The sequence below is a fragment of the Cetorhinus maximus genome, unplaced genomic scaffold, assembly GCF_964194155.1.
Source record: "Cetorhinus maximus unplaced genomic scaffold, sCetMax3.hap1.1 HAP1_SCAFFOLD_1723, whole genome shotgun sequence".
Taxonomy (NCBI): Eukaryota; Metazoa; Chordata; class Chondrichthyes; order Lamniformes; family Cetorhinidae; genus Cetorhinus; species Cetorhinus maximus.
The window spans coordinates 17,514-43,259 of NW_027597663.1; the positions used below are offsets into that span (position 1 = coordinate 17,514).

At 40.6% G+C, this 25,746-nt stretch overlaps 1 pseudogene and 1 gene segment (V, D, J or C); both read right to left on the reverse strand.

Moving 5' to 3' along the window:
- Positions 1-234: 234 nt before the first annotated feature.
- On the reverse strand, positions 235-18,430 carry LOC144676592 (Ig heavy chain C region, membrane-bound form-like). The segment is given in 7 exon segments: positions 235-681; positions 822-949; positions 6,546-6,875; positions 7,368-7,673; positions 11,300-11,611; positions 12,561-12,860; positions 18,412-18,430. Coding segments are annotated over 7 exon segments (1,404 nt in total).
- A 1,201-nt stretch (positions 18,431-19,631) lies between these two features.
- LOC144676593 (igW heavy chain V region W26 pseudogene) lies at positions 19,632-23,527 on the reverse strand (annotated as a pseudogene).
- Between the last annotated feature and the right edge of the window lie 2,219 nt (positions 23,528-25,746).

Genomic DNA, 25,746 nt, shown 5'->3' on the forward strand with positions numbered 1-25,746 from the left:
GTGAAATCACCGAGGTGACCCTCCCTGTTCAATCATTCCGCCTCGGGCAATTGCCAGAAACAGGCAGAGGTAAAGGTCTCCTTACACGGATGGGACGATGGGTAGCCTAATGGGGCCTTGGGTGCAAACAGATCCCAGACAGGACTGGTAAAACTGTGAGAAATGTGTAATAGGGAAAATGGAACGGTGTCGATGGGTCTTGGAGAAAGGAATTCAGCAAAGTCATAGCTAGTACACTTTTCATTCCAGATTTATTAGTAATTTCAGAGAATATTTTACAGGAAAGTTTATTTTAAAGTTAACAGAAATGAATATAATGACTGGGGTCACGTTGGGAATAGAACACATGCGCTTTGAGTTGGTAAACTGTATGTACCACTGGAACATAGATCAGAAAGAGAAAACAGCGGCTTATCGGAAAGGGAAGGGGGAAATAGTGAATAAGGAATGAGAAAAGTTACTTAATTACAATTGAAATCCTAACTCTAAGGAACGTAGATGCTTCAATTACATTACAACCATTATCATCTCGCACATTTCATACAGGTAAACGGAAATACTGTTACAGGTTCGGTTACAGATTCAGGATCACTAAGTTAACATATTTTAAATTGGAATACAGAGATCTTAATGAACAGCTGAGGAAAGGCTACGGGGTCCAAATTCAACCGATCACTTGATCTGTAAAAGAGGGAGAAAATAATGAAGCAGATGTTTATGATCTGGTGCATTTATGTTATAGTTTTTAATTGTTCAAATATTTAGAAAATTTTCAAACCGCTTCAGTCAGATTGTAGTGTTAGTGGATTGTATCTTCTCACCTTCACCAGAGTGACGGCAGTACTGTAGAAAATGCTCAGGAAGAACAGGACGATGAATGTGGAAGCAGTTGTCCAGATGTTCCCGTTATCGTCCTCATTGTCTTCAATCCAGATGCGGTCTGTGGAATCTACAGGGATATAACCGAGAAATTTTAATTACATTCTTATTAATCGAGGGTGTCTTACTTTTTTTAAAATATATTAATTCTATTTTATCTTCCTGAAGCTTTTGATCGCTTCAGTAATTAAATATTCAATGCATATCTATCAATGAATAATTGACTCTCAACAATCTCTGTCTGTTACTAACTCAACAGCTGTTCTCACTTTACATTTCTCATCCTGCCTCTATTGGAAAACGAGTTTTTTTTCCCTTCGATACCAGTTCATTTGGATCAATTTAGTACGACCTATCACTGGATTATATTATGATGGAAAATTCAGGAGGTTTACCAATTGATAACAATTATTTTAATGATAGGTACTGATAGGTATTAATTCCAAGACTCTGAACTCTGTTAGATATATTTTGTGAATTTTGATCTTGTTTGTTTATTTGTGGTGGTGATGTTTGGGACATAATTAACTTAAATCAGTTTATTATTAAGAACATTGCTTCAGCGTGTCTCCTGGGTCTTTATGTGCTCCCAGCAATTTTTGGAAGATGTGTCCATTAAAACGATGCATTTCAAATTGACTTTCGTCTGTAGCCTGGCATTTGCCTTTGTGCTTTTTAAATATTTGCGTATATGTGCACGAGTATCTCTTGCTCTGCCTTTAACTGTTTTTGTGTGCCATGTTGTATGAGTGTTGATGTTTGTGTTCCTGTGGCATGAGCGTTGATATTCTTATTTAAGTGTGGCCCGCCTTTGTGTGTATGTTTGTTCATTCGTAAATGAGTGTGTATCAGTTTGTTTGTAAATTTGTTAATGAGTGTGTATCAATGTGTTTATATGCGTTGTTGTTTATGTTCACTTATTAATGTTTGTGATAAAGAGTTTGTTTACGACCATGCCTGTTAATATATCTGATATTGTGCCTTTTTATGTTCTATGTTTGATATGTTAATGATTGTGCCCCCATGAGCGTGTGAATATGTTGAGGCGTGCCTTTATGTGTTCATGGATGTTTCTAGCTATGTGTTAATGTATGTTTACGTGTCTGTGTTTACTAAAGCGAGTGTTTATATGTGTTTGTTTTATTGTGAGTGCGTGAATATATTCATAGTTGTTTCTTGTTCTATGTTTGTCAAAATGTTACTGTTTGTTCATTTATTTGTTTGTGTGCCCGTGTGTCAATTTTAATGTGTTTGTAGAAATGCCTATGCATGTGCACTATTGTGTATGATAGTGTGTCGTTAAATCTATATTGTTGTGCTCGTTGAAGCATTGTAATGAACAAGTTCATGTATGTGCTTACAGGTCCTGTCTGAGTCTGCTTATGGGGTTGTGTATATCTGCAATTGTGTCTGTTGTGTGTATCTATGCATGTGTGTTTGTGTGTGCTTGCGCACACACGTTTGCATGTGTGTGACTGTGACTGCATGTGTGTGAGAGAGTATCTGCGTTTTCAGGTGCCTGCGTGTGTGTGCGCATGTCTCTCTCTGTGTGTCTTTGTTTGTCGAGAGTGGGTGTATATTTCTGAGTGTGAGCTTGCATCTGTGCATATGTGTGGTGTGTTACTGAGAGTTTGCATGTCTGCATATTTTCGATGTATATGTATGCTCTTGTGAGTGTGTGTGTGTATTTGTGTGTGTGGGTTGGTTTGTGTGTGTATGCCTGTGCATGTTTATCATTGTGAGGGTCTGTGTTTGCATGTGCATTTGTGTGTGTTTGTGTGTGTGTGGTTCTGTGTATATGCGTCTGTGTGATGGTTTGTGTGTATATGTATGCTTGTGCTTGTGTATGTATGTTTATGTGTGTGCGCATGTGTCTGTCTACGAGTGTATGCATGCTTGCACATGTTTGTGTACGTGTGCCTCTTTCCCCGTGCCTATGTATGAACCTGTGTGTGTGTGTGTTTCTGTGTGCCTGTGTATTTTTGTATGTGTGTGTGATCTTCTGCCTGTGTGTGTGTTTGTGTGTGTATATTTATCAGTGTGGGGAGGTGTGCGTTTACATGTGTCTTTGTGTGTTTTGATTGTGTGACTCATTTTGTATATGTGTGTATGCGTCCATGTGTTTGTGTGTATGTGTGTTTGTGTGTATACATGCGTGCGGGTTTGTGTATATGCCTGTGTGATTGTGTGTGCTTGTGTGTGCGTGTGTGTGTTTGTGTGTGTGTGTGTGTGTGTGTGTGCGTGCATGTGTGTGTGTTTGTGTGATCTTGTGTCTGGATGTGTGTGAGTGTGTGTTCCTCTTTATGTATGTATGTGTGCGTGTGTGCTTGTGTGTGTGCTTGTCTGTCTGTCTGCCTGCGTGTGTTCCCAAATAAGTGTACCTCTGTTTTGCCTGTATGTGAGCTCGTTTATGCATGTGTGCGTGTGTATGTGTCTGTAATTGCATGTGTGTGCACATGTCTGCGTCAATGTCTGTGTGTTTGTGTCTATCCGAATGTGTGTGTGTGTGTGAATGTGTGTGTGTGTGTATGTCGATTTGTGTGCTTTTTTACGTATGCTTGTGCATGTGTGTGTGTGCCTCTGTGTCTGTTTCTGTGCTTTTGTGTGTCTGTGTGTATGTCAGTCTGTGTTTATGTGCTCGGATATGCGTGCATGATCCAGTGGGGTGTGTGTGGTTGTGTGTGTGTGTGTGTGTGTGTGATGCCATTGTGTCTGGCTTTGTGCTTTCGTCTGTTTGTGTCAATGTCAGTCTGTGTGTATATGTTCGGGCAAGTGTGCATGATCCAGTTGGTGGGTTTATGCGTGTGTGTCTGTCTGCCTGCCTGTGTGCACGAATGCATGTATGTCTGTGTATGCCTGTATGTGTGCTCGTTAATCATGTGTGTGTGTGTCTGTGAGTGTGTGTGTGTGCGCATGTCTGTGTCAATGCCTGTGTGTGTGTCTATCCGAGTGTGTGTGTGTGTGTGAATGTGTGTGTGTGTGTGTCGATGTGTTTGCTTGCTTATGTATGTTTGTGTGTGTGTGTGTGTGTGTGTCTGTGTGTGTGTGTGTGTGTGCATGTGTGTGTGTATGTATGCATGCATGTGTGACTCTGTGTCTGTCTGTTTACGTTTGTCTGTCCGTGTCAATGTCAGTCTGTATTTACGTGTCCGGGTATGTGTGTATGATCCAATGGATGCGTGTGCGTGTGTGTGTGTGTGTCTGTCTGTCTGCCTGCATGTGTGCCCGAATGTGTGTATGTCTGTGTATAACTGTATGTGTGCTCGTATATGCATGTGTTTGTGTGTCTGTAAGTGCGTGTGTGTGTGTGCATGTCTGTGCCAATGCCTGTGTGTGTGTGTGTGTGTGTGTGTGTGTGTGTGTGCATGTGCTTGTTTACGTATGTGTGTGTGTGTGCATCTGTGCCTGTCTGAGTGTTTTTACCTCACTGTGTGTATGTCAGCCCGTGTTTATGTGTTCGGGTTTGTGTGCATGATCCACTGGGGTTTGTGTGTGTGTGTGTGTGTGTGTATGGATGTGCGTGCTTGTTTATGTATGTGTGTGTGTGTGTGTGTGTGTGTGATTGTGTTTGTGTCTATCTGCATGTTTTTGTCTGCATGTGTGTATGTCTGTTTGTGTTGATTTGTTCGGGCATGTGAGCATGATCCAGTGTGTGTGTGTGTGTGTGTGTGTGTTTGTGTATGTGTGTGTGCATGTTTGTGTGTGTGTGTGTGTGTGCCTGCCTTTGTCTACGTGTGTGTATGCAATTTGGTTTCAGTGCATGTGTGTGTCTCTGTGTGTTTGTCTGTGAGAGAGGGTGAGAGAGATCTGGTGTCAGATTGGGTGTGTGTCTTTGTTGTGTGTGTGTGAGTCTGTGTGTGATATTTTGCCAGGGTGTGTGTGAGTCTGTCTTTGTCAGTGTGTGTGCTTGTGTATGTGTGTGTATGTAAGTGTGTGTGTTTGTGTGTGTGTGTGTGTGTATTTTACGTACTAGTGAGTGTACATTTTCCTGTCACTGCTTGTGTGTGCGTGTGTTTCTGTCTCTGTGTTGCTTTGTGTGTTTTTCTGTGAGAGAGAGAGAGAGATCTTGTGTCAGATTGCGTGTGTGCCTTTGTTGTGTATGTGTGTGTGTGTGTGTGTGTGTGTGATCTTGTGCCAGGGTTTGTGTGAGCCTGTCTTTGTCTGTATGTGTATATGTGTGTGTGTGTGTGTGTGTGTGTGTGAGAGAGAGAGTCTCTGTGTGTGTGTGATCTTGTGCCAAGGTGTGTGTGTGTGTCTGTCTTTGTCTGTGTGTGTTTGTGTGTGGAGGTGTGTGCTTGTTTATGTATGTTTGCGTGTGTGTAAATGTGTGTGTGTGCATTTGTGTGTGTGTGAGACTCTGTGTGTGTGTGTGTGTATGTATGTGTTTGTGTGTGCTTTGTTATGTACTACTGTGTTTGCACTGTTCCTGTCAGTGTGTGTGTGTGAGTATGTGTGTGTGTTTGTGTGTGTTTCTGTATGTGCGTGTGAGTTTGTGTGTGTGTGTGTGTGTGATCTCGTGCCAGGGCATGTATGAGTGTGTCTTTTCCTGTGTGTGTGTGTTTGTGTGTGTATGTGTTTATGAACTTGTGTCAGTGTGTTGTATGTGTTTTTATTATTATTGTTCCACACATCGCTGAGCATCAATAACGTGGCCTGACCGTGAAGGTCTGATCGATTGAGAACACTATTCGCCATTCTGTGTATGAATGTATTTTCTGTGGGATTCAATGTGACATCAAGCGATAGAATGCAACAATTAAACAGAAGGACCCCAGACACATTAGAAACAGAACCAGGAACACAGGAAGGATGGAATCAGCAGTTCTGATTTGGATTATGAAAAATCACCGGCAACTTGTGATTTACAAGAACAAGAGATTGAAAATCATTTCAAAACATCATGTTGCACTATGTTTGCCATGATTGAAGATTGCAATCTGAGCGCAGGAAGCTAGAAGCCGCCTTGTATCTGAACCCATATCACAGACAGCTGTTCAATTCTAAACCCTCTGCTCTGGGACTGGGTTTTTAGCAAGTTAATGATCCGCCCTCCACTCCCTCTCGTTGGCTAAACAATTTCCTCTCCGGTTGTCTCTGTTGGGGAGGTGCAGGTACATTGCGTTAACTAATGCCCTCCCCCCTTTCTATGTTGGCTAAGTGGAGACACAATTCACCTTCCCGTGTGACCCTCACTTCAGTTCCCAGTGGGTGCGATGCGGCAACTTCCAGCTGGTAGAACTTTGAATCGATGGACGAAAAATGAAGCAGGAACAACGGGATCTAAATGCTGCTGCTGTGTGGGCCTGTGGGAAATGGGACATTGTCAGAATTCACCTCAGCGAGGGGCAAGTTGGTGAAGTAACTTTGCAGAATTCTGTAATGGATGAGAATTATTCTGTCTCTAACCCAGAGTGTATCTGAGCTGGGGGCACTGATTGTACAAGACTCGGGTCTGAGATCTGTAAATTCCCGACATCAACTAAACAGGTCCAACATTAGCAAAACTGGAAAACACAATTAATTAAGTGGCTGTGTATTTAATTCATAATTGGAGGAAAATACTTTATTATTTCTACTAGCGTAAGAAATCTAAGCGATAGATTCTCATTGACATGAATTAACGGTGTCCATCAGTGCAAGGGAAATGTTCACAAAACTCGGTTTACCGCTGGATTTATCAACCGTTCTGTTGATGATCTTCAAAGGAATCGCTTCATGTCCCACCACACAGGAGTAAGAAGCGCCGCTGGCCCACTCCTCCGCTGCAATGGATAACAGGCTGTACATGAAGAAGGAGTTATTGCCGTTCTCCGCCATCACCTCGGTGTTCTTGTAGTTTCCAGGATTCACCGGCTTGTCATTGACGGTCCACTTGACGAAGATCTCTCGGGGGGAGAAACCTCTCAGTAAGCAACTGAGGGAGATGAATCTCTGAGCGGAGACATCTTCAGCCGGGGGCAGAAGGACAGAGACGGATGGTTCCCGCGGATATTTAGCTGCAAAAAATTTACAATAAATGTCAAAAAAAAACTGGAGAATTGCAGGGACAATGACACCGGTGGTTAGATGTGAGAGAAATGTGTTTTGTTTTGACTTTTCAAGATCTCCATTTTCCACTTTAGGGTCTGACCGGCTTTCTAGCTCGGAGCAGCTGTGGATGCAATCATTTACGCTGAGAATATGCGGGATTGGACTGGAAAGTTTCATCAGTAACAGGCCATTCGGCGGAACGGTTCTGTGCTGGTGTCTAAACTGCACACCAAGCTCCTCCCACCTTATATCATCAAACCCTGCAGTACAGTTTCTTGTTCATTCACCTACTTATGAATTTACTGCTGGAATGCTTCATGCACGGGCCTAGGGATTTTAGTTAGTGGAATTACCAATCAGACTAGCTCATTAATGCACTGTACACTAATTATTGGTTCTTAAACTTACACTGGGAATTTGCACACAGGCTCACTTATTGATTCATTCTCACCACTTACGTTCTTCCTTGTGGATGGAATTTCTTAAAGGAGTCGGCAGATCCTGATGGCTCACCACGCAGTAGAACTCAGCCCCACTCAGCCAGGCTTGTGTTGAGATGTTCAGGTTGCTGACCACGCTGTTAGGATCCTTTCCCGGCTGGACAGCAATCTCTGATTTCAAAGGCTTCTGCTCTTGTGTCCAGGACACGAGGACTCCATAAGGGGCGTTACTCACGATGCAGGTTAAGGTCACTGTCGCCTCCAGTAAGACCTGTTCTATTGGCGGTGGCTGTAGAGTAATTACGGGATCGGTGCAGTCGGAAACTGTGAAGCAGAAATGAATGTCAACCAAAACATCATCTTCAGAATCATAAACCCAGTTTTCAGCTTTCACTCTCAGGACGGGAATATTTATTTGACCTGCCGCTGCCGTGTTAACGCCTTCATTATTTGAAGGTCAGTGACTTGCAATAATTCCGGGAGACTCCATAACATTCCATGGGAATTTCCAGCCAGAACCACTGGGACTGGATAAACCAAATGCCTGTCCAACAATGCGAATAAATTCAGGTACATTTGTTTTATAGACAGATTATCACTCGCCCCGAAATCAAGGAATCAGAGAATGATAGAATGCTCACAGCACAGGAGGAGACCATTCAGCTCTCTAAGTCCCTCTGTAAGAATAATGTGGGCCTTAACCCCATTTATCCACCCCGTTCTGTCACGTGCGATAACATTTTCAAAAAAAAAAATGTTAATCTCTTTTTTTGAAATGTCAATTGATTCCCAGCCTCAGAAATTCTTGGGGTAAATGAAAGTGATAATATTTCACAGTGTGAGGAAAATGTTGCCAAAATCGCCTTCCCCAGAATGTTTCTATGTCTAATTTGGAGGACTAAACTCTTTCTCCCCTTTTCCAATTTCATTAATTAACCGAAACACCGGAATTCGATCACTCATGAGACTTTTGTACTCAAAGGAATGCAGCCGAGACGATGCAAACTGCTATCAGCGCTGATCAATCTGAAAACAGCAGCAGAAATAAAGTGCACATCTTTGTCAGAATTTAAGTCATGGGCAGTTACCAGTAAAGGCCTGCAGACACCGATCCTACTCACAATATGAACAATCATTTTCGGATAAAACTAAAACCAATGACTCCTCACTCACTGTCCAACTTTTGAACAAAATGTCACCGTGTTTTGTGAGTTGATGGAATCCTGGACACCGGGAGATTCGGATTCAGAAAGAACATGGGTTCAATCCCCACTCCAGATGTTTGAACACAAGTGTAGCTTCTGGTACCAGAAATGTAGTACTGATCGAGTACTGTATTGTGAGAGGTACCAACTTCAACATCAACTGTTAAGGCCCGGGACTGCCTGCTTTGTCAGTGTGACCTCACATTTCCCCAAATTCTCCCAAGTTTTGTGTCGTCCACAAACCTTTAAACTGTCCCCTGCAAACCAAGATCTACATCATTTATATATATAAATATTTATCCACTTAGCTATTGTCCCTTTAATTCCATGATCTATAACTTTCCTCACAGGTCTGTGGTGTGGCACTGTATCGAAAGCCTTTTGGAAGTCCATATAGACCACATCAACGGCCTTGCCCTCATTAACCATCTCTGTTACCTCTTGAACAAACTCCAGCAAGTTAGTTATACAGGATTTCCCTTTGATAAATCCATGATGACTCTTCCTAATCAATCTACATTATCCCATATGATATTAATTCCATCCGGAATAATTGTTTCCAGAAGTTTCCACACCACCGATGTTAAACTGACTCGTCTGTAATTGCAGGGCAGACTTTTATAAACTTTGTTGAACAAGAGCGTAATATTTGCAATTCTCCAGTCCTCCAGCACCTCCCCCAAATGCAGGGAACGCTGAAAAATTATTGTCAGTGTCTCTGCAATTTCCACCCTCACTTCCCTCAGTTCTATTGGACGCATCTCACCCGGTCCCGGTGCCTTATCAACTTTAAGTGCCAACAGCTGATGCAATTCCTCCTCCTTATCAATTTTAAACCCTTCTAGTGACTGAGTTTCCTCCTCTGTCACCATGGCCTGGGCAACGTCTACCTCGTAGGTAAAGACAGCTGCAAAGTATTCATTTAACACCTCATCCATGCCTCTTGCCTCTATGTGTAAATCTCCTTTTTGATCCCTAATCGGCCTATTCCTCCTCTTACAATCCTTTTACCATTCATATGCTTATGGAATACTTTGGGATTTCCTTTTATGTTAGCTGTCAGTCTTTTTTCATTATCCATCTTTGCTTCTCGTATTTTCTTTTACACATCCCTTCTGAACCTTCTGTATTCAGCTTGGTTCTCAAATGTATTTGCTACCCGGCATCTGCTGTAAGCACATTCTTTCTTCCTTAACTTAATTTCTATCCCCATTGCCATCCAGTGAGCTCTGGATTGGCTTCTCCAGACCTTCCCTTTTGAGGGAACATACTTTGACTGTGCCGAAACCATCTCACCTTTGAAGTTAGCCGATTGTTCAGCTACTGTTTTTCCCACCAACCTTTGGTTCCAGTCTATCAGGCCCAGCCCCATTCTTGCCCCATTGAAGTCTGCTCTCTGCAAGTTGACTATTCTTACCCTGGATTGATCAATGTGATTTTCCAGCGTCATCCTTAACCTTATGATACAATGATCACTGTCCCCTAAATGCTCCCCTCCTGTCAATTTATTTACTTGGCCCACCTCATTCCCAAGAACGATGTCAGGCAGTGCCTCCTTTCTTCTTGCACTGGACACTGCTGTAGGAAATTCTCCAGAGTATAATCTAGGAATGCTGCTCCCTCACTGCCCCTTACGGTACCACTATCCCAGTATATATTCGGGTAATGAACCCCTCCCCCCTCCATTATAACTAGTCGATGATGTTTAAACCTCTCTGTTATTTCCTTGCTCCTCTCTATCTTCCCACTGCCTATTCCGGTGTACACATTACACCCAGCAATGTACTTGCACCCTTCTTATTCCTTTGCACCAGCCAAATTGGCACTGTCCTTGAATCGCCTGACACATTTTTTTCTCCAGTATTGCAATATTCTCCTTAAGCAAAAACGCCACGACCACCCCACCCCGTTTCTATGCCCTTTCCTCTCTTTTCTGAACATCTTGTAACCAGGAATATTTAACACCCAATTTTGCCCTTCCTTAAGCTTACCGTTATCTCCGTTATCGCCCTAACATCATAGTCCCACAAGACAATCTACGACAGTAACTCCCAAATTTTATTAACTATACTCCGTGCATTCACATACATGCAGCGCAAGACTGATTTAGGCTTCATTGCATGCTTCCTTCTCCTGACTCCATCTATTAACTGACTATACCCTCTTTTAGTGTTAGCTGCCTCTCCCAGAATTCCATGCACCCTGGTATTACTCTCTGACATTCACTCCTTGTTCCTACGCCCCTCCTGAGTTACTTTGAACCATCCCCAGCAGCAAAACCAATAATGTTATTTAGTTCTAAAATCCAAATATTGCTGGAAATCTGGAAAAAAAATGTAAATGATTAGCTAAAGTGTGTCTGTTTGCTGGACAACATGTGTCCCTCAACATACAGAATTAAATCAATTAATAAATAAATAAATCCAGTCAGCATCATGTCCCAGTTTATAGGAAACTGTTGTACAGCAAATCGCTGCTGAATATTCTGCTTTACGACAATGAGCACATTTTCACGGTCATTCATTGGCTGTTAAGTGTTTTAGGACAATCTGATGCTGATAAAGACGCTTTGTAAATGATAGGATTACTTCAGTGTGTTTTTGTTTCCTTTGGAAGGAAACGCAAGCGGGCAAACTGGCAAATGGGAGACATTCTCTGAATTTTAATCATTCCAAAATAATTCTTGGCTTGGACAGAGATTGGCACCAAGAATGGCCTTGAAATTTCTTGGGTTGTGTCTCTTACCATCAGGTTTGGTGATGTTTCGGCTTTGAGTGACCCCTTTATGAGTGACCAGGCAGGTATAGAGCGTATGACTGAACCAGTCCCCAGCGGGGACTGTCAGCTGACTGGTCGCTGAGAAGTTCCCGTTCACTTCAAAGCCGGGAGAGGTGACGAAGCCCGAGTCCATGGCCTGTCCATTCTTCATCCACTTCACGTTGATTGAATTTGGACGGAAATCAACGATTGAACAGACGATGGTTGCAAATCTGCTGCTTGTGATTTCGTCACTGGGACTCACGGTGAGGAGAACAGTTGGATGATGCACCACAATATCTGCAAGAAAATTCATATTATTTGGAAATAATTTTCCTTCAAACCAAACAATTAAAAACTGTAAAACTATTTACATAAAATCCATAGGACAGAACCAGGCCAGCCGGCCCCATAGTTCAATGCTGGACTTTAGGATCCACAAGAACTTCCTCTCGTTCTACTTCATCTTGCAGTATAAAAACCACCTTCTTTACAATCTCCCTCATGTATCTATTAAGATTCCCCTGAACAGGGTCTCAGTAACGTCTCACCTACAAGAAGTCCCACATTCTGCTCATCCTTGGTGTAAAGAAGATTCAGATTTGCCAATTGTTTTTTTTTTAACATTCTGTTGTAAACATGAACTCTAATTCTTGTGTAATCAATCAAATTATTTCAGAAGTCTGAGGACCTTTATTCGGTCCCACCACAGATTTTTATTTTGTAGAGAATAGACCACCAGCCTATTCGCTGTTACTTGACAGAAGTAATCTATCAGCTCTGGTATTGTCCTTGTAAGTAGTTTAGCTCCTATTGTGACGCCTCTGTAGCATTCTCCTTACGTGGAAACCAGAACTACATACAGTATACTCGGTGTGATATGGAGGGGATAACTGCACACAGTACACCTATTGTGATGTGGAGACCTTAATTATACACAGTACACTACGTTGTGATGTGGAGAACAAAACTGTCCTAGGTGCAATAACTGTGATGCGGAGACCAGAGCTGTCCATATCACACTAAGTGTGATGTGGAGGCCAGAACTCTACACAATCCACTAAGTGTGATGTGGACAATACAGGTATCCACAATACACTAAGTGTGATGTGGGCACCTGAACTATACACAATACTCTCACTCAATTCTAACCCATGTGATGCAGAATTTGAACATAACTCATTTGCTGACCACGTTTACCCTTCACCCAGCCCCGGCACTGCCGCCCTGAGCATCCCACAACACGAACCTGGCATTTCCTTCACCCAGACCGACCCGCTCCGTCGAACCTCGCAGTAGATTGTGCTGCTTCCCACCTCTGATTCGGTGATGGTTAACTGGCTGCTCAGGGTGTGGGTTCCCTCCTTGTTCAGCACTGACGGGTAAGTCTTCAATCCAGCTGTGATCGTCTCTTGATCTTTCTTCCAGGAAACGCTGGTGATTTCGGGGGAGTAGTCCGCAGCCAAACAGCCGTAGGTCACGGAGCCAGCAGTGTTTGTTTGTTCACAGAAGGAGAGGAGGGCGTAGAGGGTGGGGGGAGAATCTGTCGCTGGGAAAGAAGAGTCAATTAAACAAGCTAAAAATTTTATACGTGCTTATGAAATAAGCAAATTGTTCGAAGTTTAAGATTGGTATCATTTATTTCCAAAATACTCTGATCATAAACTGCATTTAGGAGTTGATATGCCCGACGGGACACGCCGCCATGATGGCCAGTCTTGTACACAAAATGAGGCACAAGTCGGAAAAGGGAAATACTGCACATGAGGCCACATAATTGCGAGTTAAATAAGGGATATTGTAACCTGGGCTTCCTCCAGCCCTTGCTCATCTGTTGAGGAAAACATCAATCATTCCTCAAACATTTTCACTTTAGACCCTTCCACATTATTTCCACTGAGCTCTCGCTTAAAGTATTTTACTATCAACCTCTTATCACCAGCAAATGACTATTTTAATGCAGCAACATTTAGCTATCTCTGGGCCAGGATGGCCGATTATCTTCCATGAAGGACATCAGTGAGCCAGAGGGGTTTTTACACTAATCTATTCTAGTTTCATGTTCAATATGTTGTTGTTTTCAGGGGATAAACTTGGAAGATGCTTGGCAGCATTTGCTCTAAAGATTCTGTAACTCCGACCGGTGGATCGACTAGCTTCATTACTTACAGACAAACTTTTAGCACTTTTATAAAGCATGACCCAGCGTTGTTCAATGAGACTATTTGATAGCATGGACGGTTGGCTTTCGGCCAATCACAATTCAGAATTAACTCTCCAAAGCTGTCAATGCTCAATGAGTGTACAAATAATCCATTATTATCAGCTATTTTGGTTAGATAAAAAGATAGATAGATACATAGGTAGATAGATAAATAGAGAGTTAAAGAGATCGGTAGATAGATAAATAGACAAACAGATAGATAGATAGATCGATCGATCGATAGAGATAGAGAAAGAGAGAGAGAGACAGGCAGATAAACAGATGGATGGATAGATAGATAGATAGATAGATAGATAGATAGATAGATAGATAGATAGATAGATAGATAGATAGATAGATAGATAGATAGATAGATAGATAGATAGATAGATAGATAGATAGATAGATAGATAGATAGATAGATAGATAGATAGATAGATAGATAGATAGATAGATAGATAGATAGTGATAGAAGATAGAGACAGACAGACAGACATACAGATAGACAAGGTAGGCAGGTAAACAGATAGATAGATAGACAGACAGACAGACAGATCGATATATGGATCTTTGCATCGATGGATGGAAAAACGGATGCATGAATAGATACATGTTCAGAAAAAGGCGTTTCATCCACACTGCACAATAAAATGTTCACAGTTCACAGACTGTTCTGATTAGATACAAGAGAGAAGAACATTTAAGTTCCACATCAAATTCACAGCTCTAGTAAAGCCCTTAGGACAACAGTAAAACTGCCTCTATGATAGTTCATCAAATGTCCTTAGGGCAGTTGGAATCAGGTTGTGCATTGAGTTAAGTTAAATTCATATTTTTCCAGCTTTCATTCCCACAGTAGTTTGCATTAGACAAGGAGTAAGGCACCATACTGTCCATTTAAGCTGCACAATGTATTTCCAGATTCGATCATATCGCAGAAGGTAACGTTACAGTCACTTCATTTAACTGTCCTGAAATTGATCTTTAGGTCAGGACAATCTGATTCAAATATTATCTGTTACTGAAAATGTTTAATCATCATCCCTTCATCAGAAACTTGGCTTTTTTTTTAGAATGAAATGTGCTTTAAATTAATGATATGCTACTTCATTGGAGGAATTAAGGCATTTAATTTTACATACCTAATTCGGAGGACTCACGCCCAATGTGTTTGATACTGGTTAAAGTTCCTTGAACATTGAGAGTGCCAACACGCTCATGTCAGATACAGAACAGATGAATTATACTAAAACTCTCTTTGCACAGTCCTGTGAAGCGCTGTATTTCAGGAATAGTAATGGTGGGATGCATTCTAAAACGCCCTCTATTCCGCATTGTTAGTTAAAACTTACGCTTAGACTGGACCATCAACAAACCACAGGCTCTGATACAGCAAACACTGAACAGGAAAAATATCTTTCTACACTTTGCATTCCTTCTGAATTCTACAACCTGGGATACTGATCTTATTTCTGAGACACCTTCTCAAACTTAAGAACAGACTTGCACCTTCCTCGGATATACAAACTTCTTATATAATGGTTCGAAATTAATTCCCTGAAATACAGGAGAATGAACCAGAAAGTTCACCAACAGCCAGCAGGCTCCTGATTCTCGCACAGTGACCACGCACGTAGAAACAGAACAGACATAAACAATGCAAAAATCATTCTATTAAAGATAGATTTCTCCAGTATCCATTAATCCGTTTGAATAGATTAAAACTTCTGTAAATTTATGACCACGTCACTTCTTTGAAATGAAGCTGATTCTAAATTGAAAAACTCCCTTTGAGGGGCCGCAATATCTCCCTGTCTGTGTATAGTATTCACAACAGCCTTAGAGTTAGTTTGGCTGAGAACAGGTTCATCAAAATAATTTACATTCATGGTAATTTATGTCTATAACAGGGACATTGTACCAGAACAAGAATTTAACAAATCGGGAGATAATTACACTGAAATCCGATTATTCACTGACATAATTTCAGAATTACGTGTAAGCATTGAAACTGCTGAGGCAATACACGAAGGTAATTAATTAAATTGTACAAAAACATCCAAAGGAGCTGAAGGCAGCTGAGTAAGAAACATGTTGCTTTCCAAGTTAACTGAAAATAATTTTTAAAATTCTCCAACCATGAGTTTTAACTTTAATCCTGGACTCAGCGCAGCACATTTGAGAGATTTTTTTGTAATGAGTTTGCACTGATCTTAGATTCTATTTTCACATTGTTGATATTTTACCCTATTATGCCAAGTTAGTTAATAATTTTATTCTTCTTCTGATTTGTCTCTTGTTAATAATCGGCTTAATTAAATTAAGGTGACGTTTCTTAAATTAAACAAATAATGAGATACACATTCGGACAAATATATTATATTACTTTTAATAAATTAAGATGATCAAAAATTTATAAGAATGTGCTCCTATAACTACACCCGTGTAAGCTTTTCATGTTTGTAACTATGTTGGCAAGACATAAAAGCTCTTCTGTTCTAAACGTGTATTTCACATGATAGAATTATAAGTGGGCAGCTTAACATTGTTCAAACACTATCCGGGTACTCAAATCGGTAATAAAAAAATGGATTGCAATATCCTCTAGTCACTAAAGCAGGACTCCGGAGTTTAAATATCATCCCACATTTCAACAGCATTTTTATTTTTAACAATTAATGTAGCCCTGGCAGTTTGTCGCCATTTTCGGAGCCTCCCCTAGATAATAATACAGCCAAGTTTCGATATACCATTCCCGTAATCCACATAATGCACGTAAATGAGTTTTAAATATATAATGAACATAAAATGCTGCGGATGCTGGGAATCTGATATAAAAACGGAAAATGCTGGCAAAACTCAGCACGTCTGACAGCATCAGTGCAGAGAACAACAGAGTTAACGTTTCGAATCGGTATGACTCTTCTTCAGATCTCTGCTTCTCCATGGACAGATGCTGCCAGTCCTGCTGAGTATTTTTTTCAGCAATTTCTGTTTAAATATATAATGCTACTTATTGAAATTAAGATCCACAACCATCAATGCAGAACTGAGAGATAACAATTCCACTGCATCACCTGAGACACTGAAACTCCACGAGCAAAAAGAACAACGATTTTAATGAGAATTAAAGGTAGCTTCCATTTAATTCAACCCGTATATCTCACAGCTTTGCAAGATTGGTGGCTGTTCTTCAATTCAGAAGTTACATTTAAAACTAAGCCAACCTGCTTCAATTGCAATGTTTGTCCATCTACAGCCTTATGCATTTTGGACTTTCTCTGAATTTGAATAGAATTATTGAGCAATTCATTAACTGTAAACTGTTTAAGATTGGTTTAGTGATAATGGTCTAAATTTGAAGGAACAACGCTGTTTGGCTGCACAGCAAAGGTTCAGCAACCCGGCAGATATATAAAATTAGCTAGCTGCAATTTACAAAACGCATTTAATATTGATAATTAATTTGCACCTTTCAACTTGTGTAAAACAGGGAGGAACCAATTAATTTAAAATCCCTGTTTGAACTAAACACTGCAGTGCGATCAGTGTGTATTATATTAAAAAAAAACAATGGAAATTGCTGGAACCTCTGCATTTGTCCAGCTGCTATTAATTGTGCTGCGTTTTGCAGCAGAGTTGTGGATAGCACAAATTATCTGCTAAATGTCTATCAATACTATTTTTTATTGTTGTAATCTTGGGAAATATTTCCGCATTATAGCCGTTTGAGTTATATTCATTTAACTCCTCATCACAGTTCAAATTCGCTGGTTATGCACTTTAACATTGCAGTGTTACTTCAAGCATTAGGTAGGAGTATCGGGTGCAAAATATTAATTGTTAAATCTGCAATTAGCACTAAAATAAAAATGCATCAATATATCTATCAATATTGATTTAAAAGCCTGCCTGCTTTGTAACTATAACCCTCCTTCATAATGGTTTAATCAGATGTGATCGACATTACATGTTTTAGAATCACAAAACAGGTCCATGAGCTGTAACCATTCAAAGTAACCCAGGACCATACTCTCCTCAGCACTTAACATGAAATCACAACACCGAGGGACTGAATCCAACAACTGCTTAATTACCTAAGTCGTTTCAGCAGAATCAGGTGCAACATTTCAAATAAACCTCAATACATCGCACCGAAGTTGCCTTTCATTGAATAAGTCATTTATTGAAATAAACAGAAATATGAAACCATGGCAGAAGAATTATATTTCGATGGATCGTGTTTAATGCATTGTGTTGATTTTCACGGTATATTTTAGTAATATCGGGCGATATTACTGCATTTTAATGTTTCAATTTGTTTTCATTTAAACCAGACCCAGGCAGGAAATTTGTTAACTCTGTTGTTCTTAGTTATGGTAGCATTTCACTTATTTAAGATGAACATTCGTCAACATTATATTGATATTTCTCAGCGCAGTTAACACAAATAAACATGATAAGCATTTATTTTAAAACCCATAGTTTAATATGACATTTTTGTACTTGATAGCACTCGGTTTCCTGTCTACAATGTTATTTCCAACACTTTTAAACAAAATGTTTTCAGTCGATTAGAAAACTTGCAGCAATCAGATGTCACCGAGATTAAATATGGTAGAAACACCAAACTGTTTAGAAAAACTCATGTATTTAAAGTAAGCCAAGCACAAAGCCTCATCAGCAGACAAAAGGCAAATCACTCAAACAAGACCCCCAGAGCATTTTTTTTTTGCCGAGAAGCAGGAGAATTGTTCAATCCCTTTGCAGCATAATTCAATGAAACATTTTAAACACAGAATGCAAAGTTTCGGTTAACACATTAATGACTAAAATAAACAGAAATGTGAAACAATGAAGCAAATCCAACAGCACAGAATGAAGGCATGTTTCTTACCTGCAGTCACCGTCACCATGGTCCCTTGTCCCCAGTAGCCAGGATAGTCACAGTGTTACACTCGCTGGTCTGGGTCACACAATAACCAGTTCTGCACACAAGGGGAGAAATTCAATATTAATTTAAATGTTAAGAACCGAGAGGCAAAGTAAAATCATAATCGACTTTATCAAAAAAGTAAAATTGTGAATTATTTTTTAAAACTTTATAAATTACACTGTTTTATTTGTATTTCACAGAGTAACTGATGATCATGCATTGAAATCAACAACCAATGATTTAATAATTGACACTTTAGCACCTCTTGAAACCTGTCAGTTGGAGAGTTCCAGGCACAGATAGGGCTTTGTTTAATATAGTTGTATTGTAAGAAAAAATGCATTGACCCAAATGCAATCAATTAGCCCCGATGAGGTTTTTGCATTAACAGTAACGGCTGTGCCATCCAGTTGTATCACTGTGAGACGCACCATGTCAGAAACTGTGGCAGACAGGTAAATGTGAAATACAGAGATTCAAATCCACAGCGGTGTGAGAAACATGATTCTGAATACTGTAGCAATACATCATTGTGATATTTCAGTTAGAACTCTTCATTATGTTAATAAAGCGGATCGAAATAAGCCTTTAACATCTATGCCCCTATTTAGCAAGACAATCAAAATTAGCAAAAACGGAGACTTTTATACATTTTTCGTAATTCAGTGTTCCTTCAAACCCTTATTGTTGGTCATATTTATTTTCTTTGACTTTCCTGGTGTGATACTGATCGCAGATTTGATCAAAGTCCCTCTCCGGGGTATTTGTATGAGGAGTTCGCTATACACAGCACCGTGACCCACTGTAGTACCACAATGACACCCACCAGCACAAATACTGCTCTCACTCACTGATTGTTGCTCCAAGAAATAAAACCTTTCAGTCAGCAGAAGATTTGCAGATTTTGATTACATTTCATCGAAGAGTTTTACTCAGGAGCAGAACTTTAGGCTAAAATTATCCCCATTCACATAATAATTTGCCAATATTTCCATTTGGCTCCTGGTCGTCAGTTGTGCACATTCTAAGCGGTAACTATGCTCTTTAATATACAGAGTTAGTCAATATTTTGTTTTTATTCTTCGCCACTTTATTGCTTTGGAAAATGTAACTTTTCAATCTTGGTTGAATCACATCTCTTAACCTATTTTGAGCTAATACTGACCTATGATTCGCTGTAATTATTCCTCTGCGGTTTCTGTACGAGCTCTGGACTTGTTCATGTCGCCGTGGTCTCTTGCACAGTAATACCTCGCGGTGTCGTCGGGTCTCAGATTTTTGATCTCAATGTAAGTTGTGGACGAAGTTCTTGATGGGATGATTCGACCTTCAACCCCAGGCGCGTAATACGTGGTTGACGAGGGTTTGTGGAAAGCAAGGAGCCACTCCAGCCCTTTCCCAGGAACCTGTTTAACCCAGTTCACATAGTAGCTGTCCAGACTGAACCCGCTCACTGAACAGGACAGTTTGCGAGATTCTCCGGGCTTGGCGGTCTCTGAAGCCGGCTGGGTCAGCACGATGGCGGATTGGACATCTGTTAGCGAATGGAAAAAATGTAATTACATTAGAAAACAATCAAATCAGTAAATGTAAATAGCAACACGATATCAGACAAGAAGCAGACTTCTATTGTATCAACCATAAAGTCAGGAATACTCACAGGTGGAGCAAGCCAAGAAGAAGCAAAGGCACAGCGCAAATCCCATCCTTCAGTCTCTGGGTATAACTGACTTGGGAGCGTGACTCTCCGTCGCAGCGACACCTGCGGATTGTGAACCCAGAGCTGAACTGTCCCGCTATTTATACCGGCTAGAGTCAAATAAGAGAGAGAGAGAGAGCTGGATAATGGGAGTCACTCTCCTCCCCCAGTTAACAGCCTGACTCCTCCTCTCTTTTCCTGTCTGGGTCCAGCTGTATAAACAATTATTAACCATTAATATTCCGTGTTCCACAAATGTACGTTTTTTGATTGTCTATTTATCCTTTGGGTTGTGACACTCTCTCTCCAAAGCAGGTTTAGTTTTAAATTGATTCAGGGCGAACCTTTATATTCCCAATAAACACCTCACATGTGCTCAGTGTCCAATTCCTCTCAGATGGACCTAAACGCTCCCATGGAATTATTTCGAAGGTGAAGGGAGAGATCCCCTGGGGCCAATATTTCTCCTTCAGCCAACATCCCAAAATCAGCTTATCTGGTGATTTATCACAGTGCAGTTTGCTGGATCTTCCTATGCGTAAATTCACGGTCGTCTTTCCTTGCAATACAATGGTGATTATATGTTTATAAATAAACAAATCTTCATTGCCTATAAAGTGCTTTAAGGTGTCCTGTGGTTGTGAAATGCACTGTTTAACTGCAAGTCTTCTTTATTTCCATTTTCCCCTATCTGTGGTCTAAAAGTTGCAAATGTTACTGATATTTGTCCAGAGAAAGCGATTATAGTTGTCCTAGGACATCGACAGTTTCGGAATAATGTCACTTAATTTCAGATATAATCCATCGTGAAATATGAATCTTCGCTTTAAAACAATTCCCGGTGAATCAATTTTCCACTGGATCTCAGTTCACCAGTGTGAATATTGTTCTTTCATTTCACACTGAACGATTCTAAATGGGATTGGTTGAGATTTACACCGAGGAATGTTTGTGTGATGAGGCTGAAACAGTCCAGCCGAATACTGTTTAGTTAAGAATTAAATCACCATGTCTACCTTTCTAATTGATGTGACATATTTATCCCACAAACTATGGGGAAATATTTAGCAATGCAGATAAAACAATATCGATCTGGGTGACCCCACTAAAGCATAAATTATATTCAGAGATTTGGGGCATCACGAGTTTGATTTTTTTTTTGATGTTGTTAATTTTCACCAAGGAAGATAAATCATTGAATTTATGGTGATATCAAACCTGTTGTGTTCAGCTTTTCAGGTGCCAAGACTAAATGTATAACGGGTTACATGTGAAAATATAAAGCCTGCCATTACAATTATACTAAAATTCCAGTGAATAATTTGAGTTCTCAGTCAGTCTCCAGATTGGGATTGTAACTCTGCCATCTGCAGACCATTGGGTAAATTACAAAATTATTAAATGAATCAAACATTAGTATCAGAGTAGTTCATGTGTTCTTTATATCTGTGTGATACCAGCACAGCTGGCATTCCCTGTTACAGGATTGTAAAAGAACTTCCCAATTATCGGAATCAAATTGGCCTTAAATAATTAAAATCGCAAACTCATTGTATTGTTGTATTCACATTTAGTCTGTTCTGCACCTGCCATACACAAAACGCAGTTTCCTTAATATCATCTCATAAGAAATGCAATTTAGATTAACATTGCCTAACGATTCATTTGCTGATAAATTTATTCCCAGTTTGTTGAACAACACGTTCATCCCATATCTCTGCCCAACAGGCAGTGACAGGAATCCAGCATTCCACCATCAGGGAGGAGCGATAATTCACATTTCAATTTACAGGAAACATCTGTGGCTGCTGTGCAGAGAATTCAACAATCAGTTTCCTGCCCGCTGATCAAATATAGCAAGGCAACAAGAACCCAGGTGTTAGCAAAGGAACCTATTTATACACAGATCTGCCCAGCAACAATGTGCCCAAACAGTCCAGGCTCATCTCCATTGGGTATATGGACGTTCATTTCGAATGAATTCATAACTTGAGATTGATTCCCAGAAACTGTATCCTCTCTGAAGTACCAGTGTATGAATCCTAGGAAAGATTCTCAGAGCATGAGGCAATTGTGACAGAAACCAAAGGAATTATTTCGAGACGCTGGGGCCTATCTGACGCTCCAGGGAGCACAAATCCTGAATGTGATTCCTAGAGACTGGGGGATATTAGAAGTATCAGGGAGCATAAAACCTGGGGTTAGTATCAAACACCTGGGCCCAGCAGACTCACCAGAGAACATAAATGCTGGGAATTGTCCCCAGAACCTGGATTTTCTGATGTATGACCGTTTAGTTGTTCAAAACCTGGGAATTGCTTCCAGGTGCAGGGGTTATCTGATACGACCTGCCCTTGAAGCACCAGCTATACTAATGATTCCCAGGGGCTGGTCCCAAGTCACACAGACACACATTGAATCACAAGCCCTGGGCATTATCTCCAGGTGCTGGGCCTATATGACACAGGCAGTCAAGCGAGCACAAACCCTAGGAATGATTATTTGTTATTGGTCCTATATGACACCAACAAACATGGGAGCAGAAACTCGATTAATTATTCCCTGTTTCTGGGTCTACATGACATAGGCAGTGGACTAAAACTCCCATCCATCTCTTTGTCACCTCTTGATCTGAATATTCCAATGGTTTCCTGACCATCCTCCCAGAGCCCACCTTCCATAAATAGGAGCTCAAGCTAAATGCTCTTGCCCATACCTTAATGCACACAAGTCCCGCTGGCCCATCAACCCTGTTCTCCCTGACCCACGCCAGCTCTCGGTTAAGTAATGCAACAGTAATAAGATTATCACAGTTGTTAAACTCCCTCCATGGCCTCCACCACCTCTCCCCCCGCCCTCACTACCACCACCCCCATCCCTGTCAGCTCCTTCAGCCTCACAATCCTCCCAGATCCCTTCCCTCCTCGAATTCTCACATCTTTTGCATCCGTGAATTTTATCACTTGTTGCCAACTGCCTTGGCCCTAAACCATGGAATTCACTCATAAACCCCTTCTCCCTCTCTCCTCCTTTACTATCCTCACTAAAAGTTACATCGTTGACCTAATGTAGGGTCATCCGCCCTTGTGTCTCCTTACGTGACTCGGTGTCAAACTTGGCCTGCTAGTGGTCTGGTGAGTCAACGTGGAGCGATTTACGGCATTAAAGGGGCTATATAGTTGCAAATGGTTGCTGGATATAATTCGATTTCTTTCTGACTGAAGGAAATTGTAAATGTTTTATTAATCTCAGATCACGTATAGTGAGATTCTCGCTTTTACTGCAATATGCCGAAATCATTACAAGGTCCCGAGAGATGTGCTGATGATCAACTAACAATCTGTCACAAAGAACAATGTGTTCATACACGTTATGCATGCTCCGATTTAATCACCTTTACAAATGATTTCTGAAGACAGACAGACATTGCCTTGGTAACAGAATGTTCGGTGGGACAATGCGATCTAAATAGGAGCACAAAATAAATGGATAATCAATGCACATTAAGGATATTACAGGACCTAAAATTATATTTTTAATCAAAGGGAATAAAATATTGAAACATAACTGGAAAACATAATCATTTACCTTTGCAGAATTCTCATAGAAACATTAAGAATGATGTGTTTAGACAAACACGCAAAGGCACACATGTAAACAAACAGACACACAGATACAGTCAGACAAACACAGACGTATACACACACACACACGCACACATACACACACACACATACACACACACACACACACACACACACACACAAATGTTCCCTGATTAAAATTCCTCCCTTCAATTAATGGCAATAAATGTCTATTAATATAAATTAACAGGGGTTGAACCACATTGTCCTTTTGCTAATGTTTCTTTGCGCAACAAAGCTTCACTCAGACGGAATTCTTTGCATTTTGTATCCTTTGCCACCCCCTGTAGAATGTAATAATCTTGTATATCATTGTAGCTTGTTTCTAGATGCGTTAATATGAGAAACAATAACTGATGAAGGCATTTTACAGTAACATTAATGGCAATCTTTCGCCACCAGGTGGCAGTGCTAGCGCGAGTGCTGCCATGAAAACATACATACACTGCTTCAACTATTACTGCTCCATAGCATGTCTATGTTTATATCACAGCAGACCTTCACGCAGTTATTGCTAGTTCTACTTCATTCACAGATGTTGACATTTCTGTCAAGGCCGACATTTACTAGCCATAACTAAATGCCCTGGAGAATGTGTTGGTGAGCCACTTCGCGTGTGGCATAAATCCAAAAACAGTGCTGGTGGGAAGGGAGCTCTGGGGTTTTGACTCCATAACAACGAAGGAAAAAATCTATATTTCCAAATCAGAATACTGTGTGTGACTTGGAGCGGCACTAGCAGGTGTTGGTGCTCCCATTCACCTGCTGCCCTTGTCCTTCTCTGCCGCAGAGCTCTCGGGTTCTGAAGATGCTGTCGAAGGATTTATCAGAACGGGTGAGGGGCTTCCGTTATGTGGAAAAACGATAGAAATCGCATCCTAGAGCAGAGAAAGTTAAGAGATGTTTTGAAAGAAGTGTTCAAGTTTCTGAAGGGTTTTGCAAGGCCATAATCTGACCTTGTCTCAGTCCATATTATTCTGGGTCCAGTCACGGATATTAGTGCAATAAACTCTGTGCCCATCCACACTTTACACTAGGCCCCTTTTCAGTTATTGCTGCACTGAAGCATGTGTCTGGTTATATTACACTCATCTATGTCCTTATTTATATTACACTAGACCCTTTCTCGTTTATTTCTGCATTATGTTATGCCCCCCTTTAAGCTCCATGAGGCAATCTCCCTGTTTATATTCGGCGGGGTCTGCCATAGTTATTCATGCACTAAACAGCTCAGAGTGCAGGAGTCCTTATCGCTGTTTATGTTAAATAAGGCCCCTTTTCTGTTATGACGGCACTGGACACTCTGTTTAAATTAATCTATTGCCAATGTCAGTTATTGTGGTACTGTAAGTTTTTCTGTTTTAGGTAAATAGACAGATGGATGAAGGGAGAGGTATGTTTCATAATAATTAAAGAACATATATTTGTCTGGGTGGGAGGATGGATTTTTGTTTGTTGTAAAAATACGTTTAGTCTTGGTCACAGCCATAAGGAGCTGTGTACAATTTCCCATTGCGCTGGTGTTATGTAACAGTTTTGTTGAAAGTACTGGTCGAATCTTATGACAATGTCGGAAATTTGAACTGGGTTGAGGGACTGAAGGAAAGGTGAGCCAGAGTGCACTGCAGTTTATACTGATTAGTGGAAATCTCTGTTGTGGCTATTGTACACCGTGTTTTAATGTTAAGGAATGTTTCTCCTGAGGGCCTTCACATTTACGTTTTCCGTGGCTACTGGTTGTGTGACCGAGCCTGAACATATATATATGCCTCTATTTGTGTCTGTGAGTGTGTCCATACAAAACACATCATCCATAATGTTTGCAAGTTACATCCCCAAAGATGGATTTCCTTCACCAGTTATTTTCACAGCATTTAATTCAATTTCATTAAAAATGCGTTGAGTGGAATGTAAGTGCAAATTTGTTTGTTGATACGTTTCTATCAACAACAG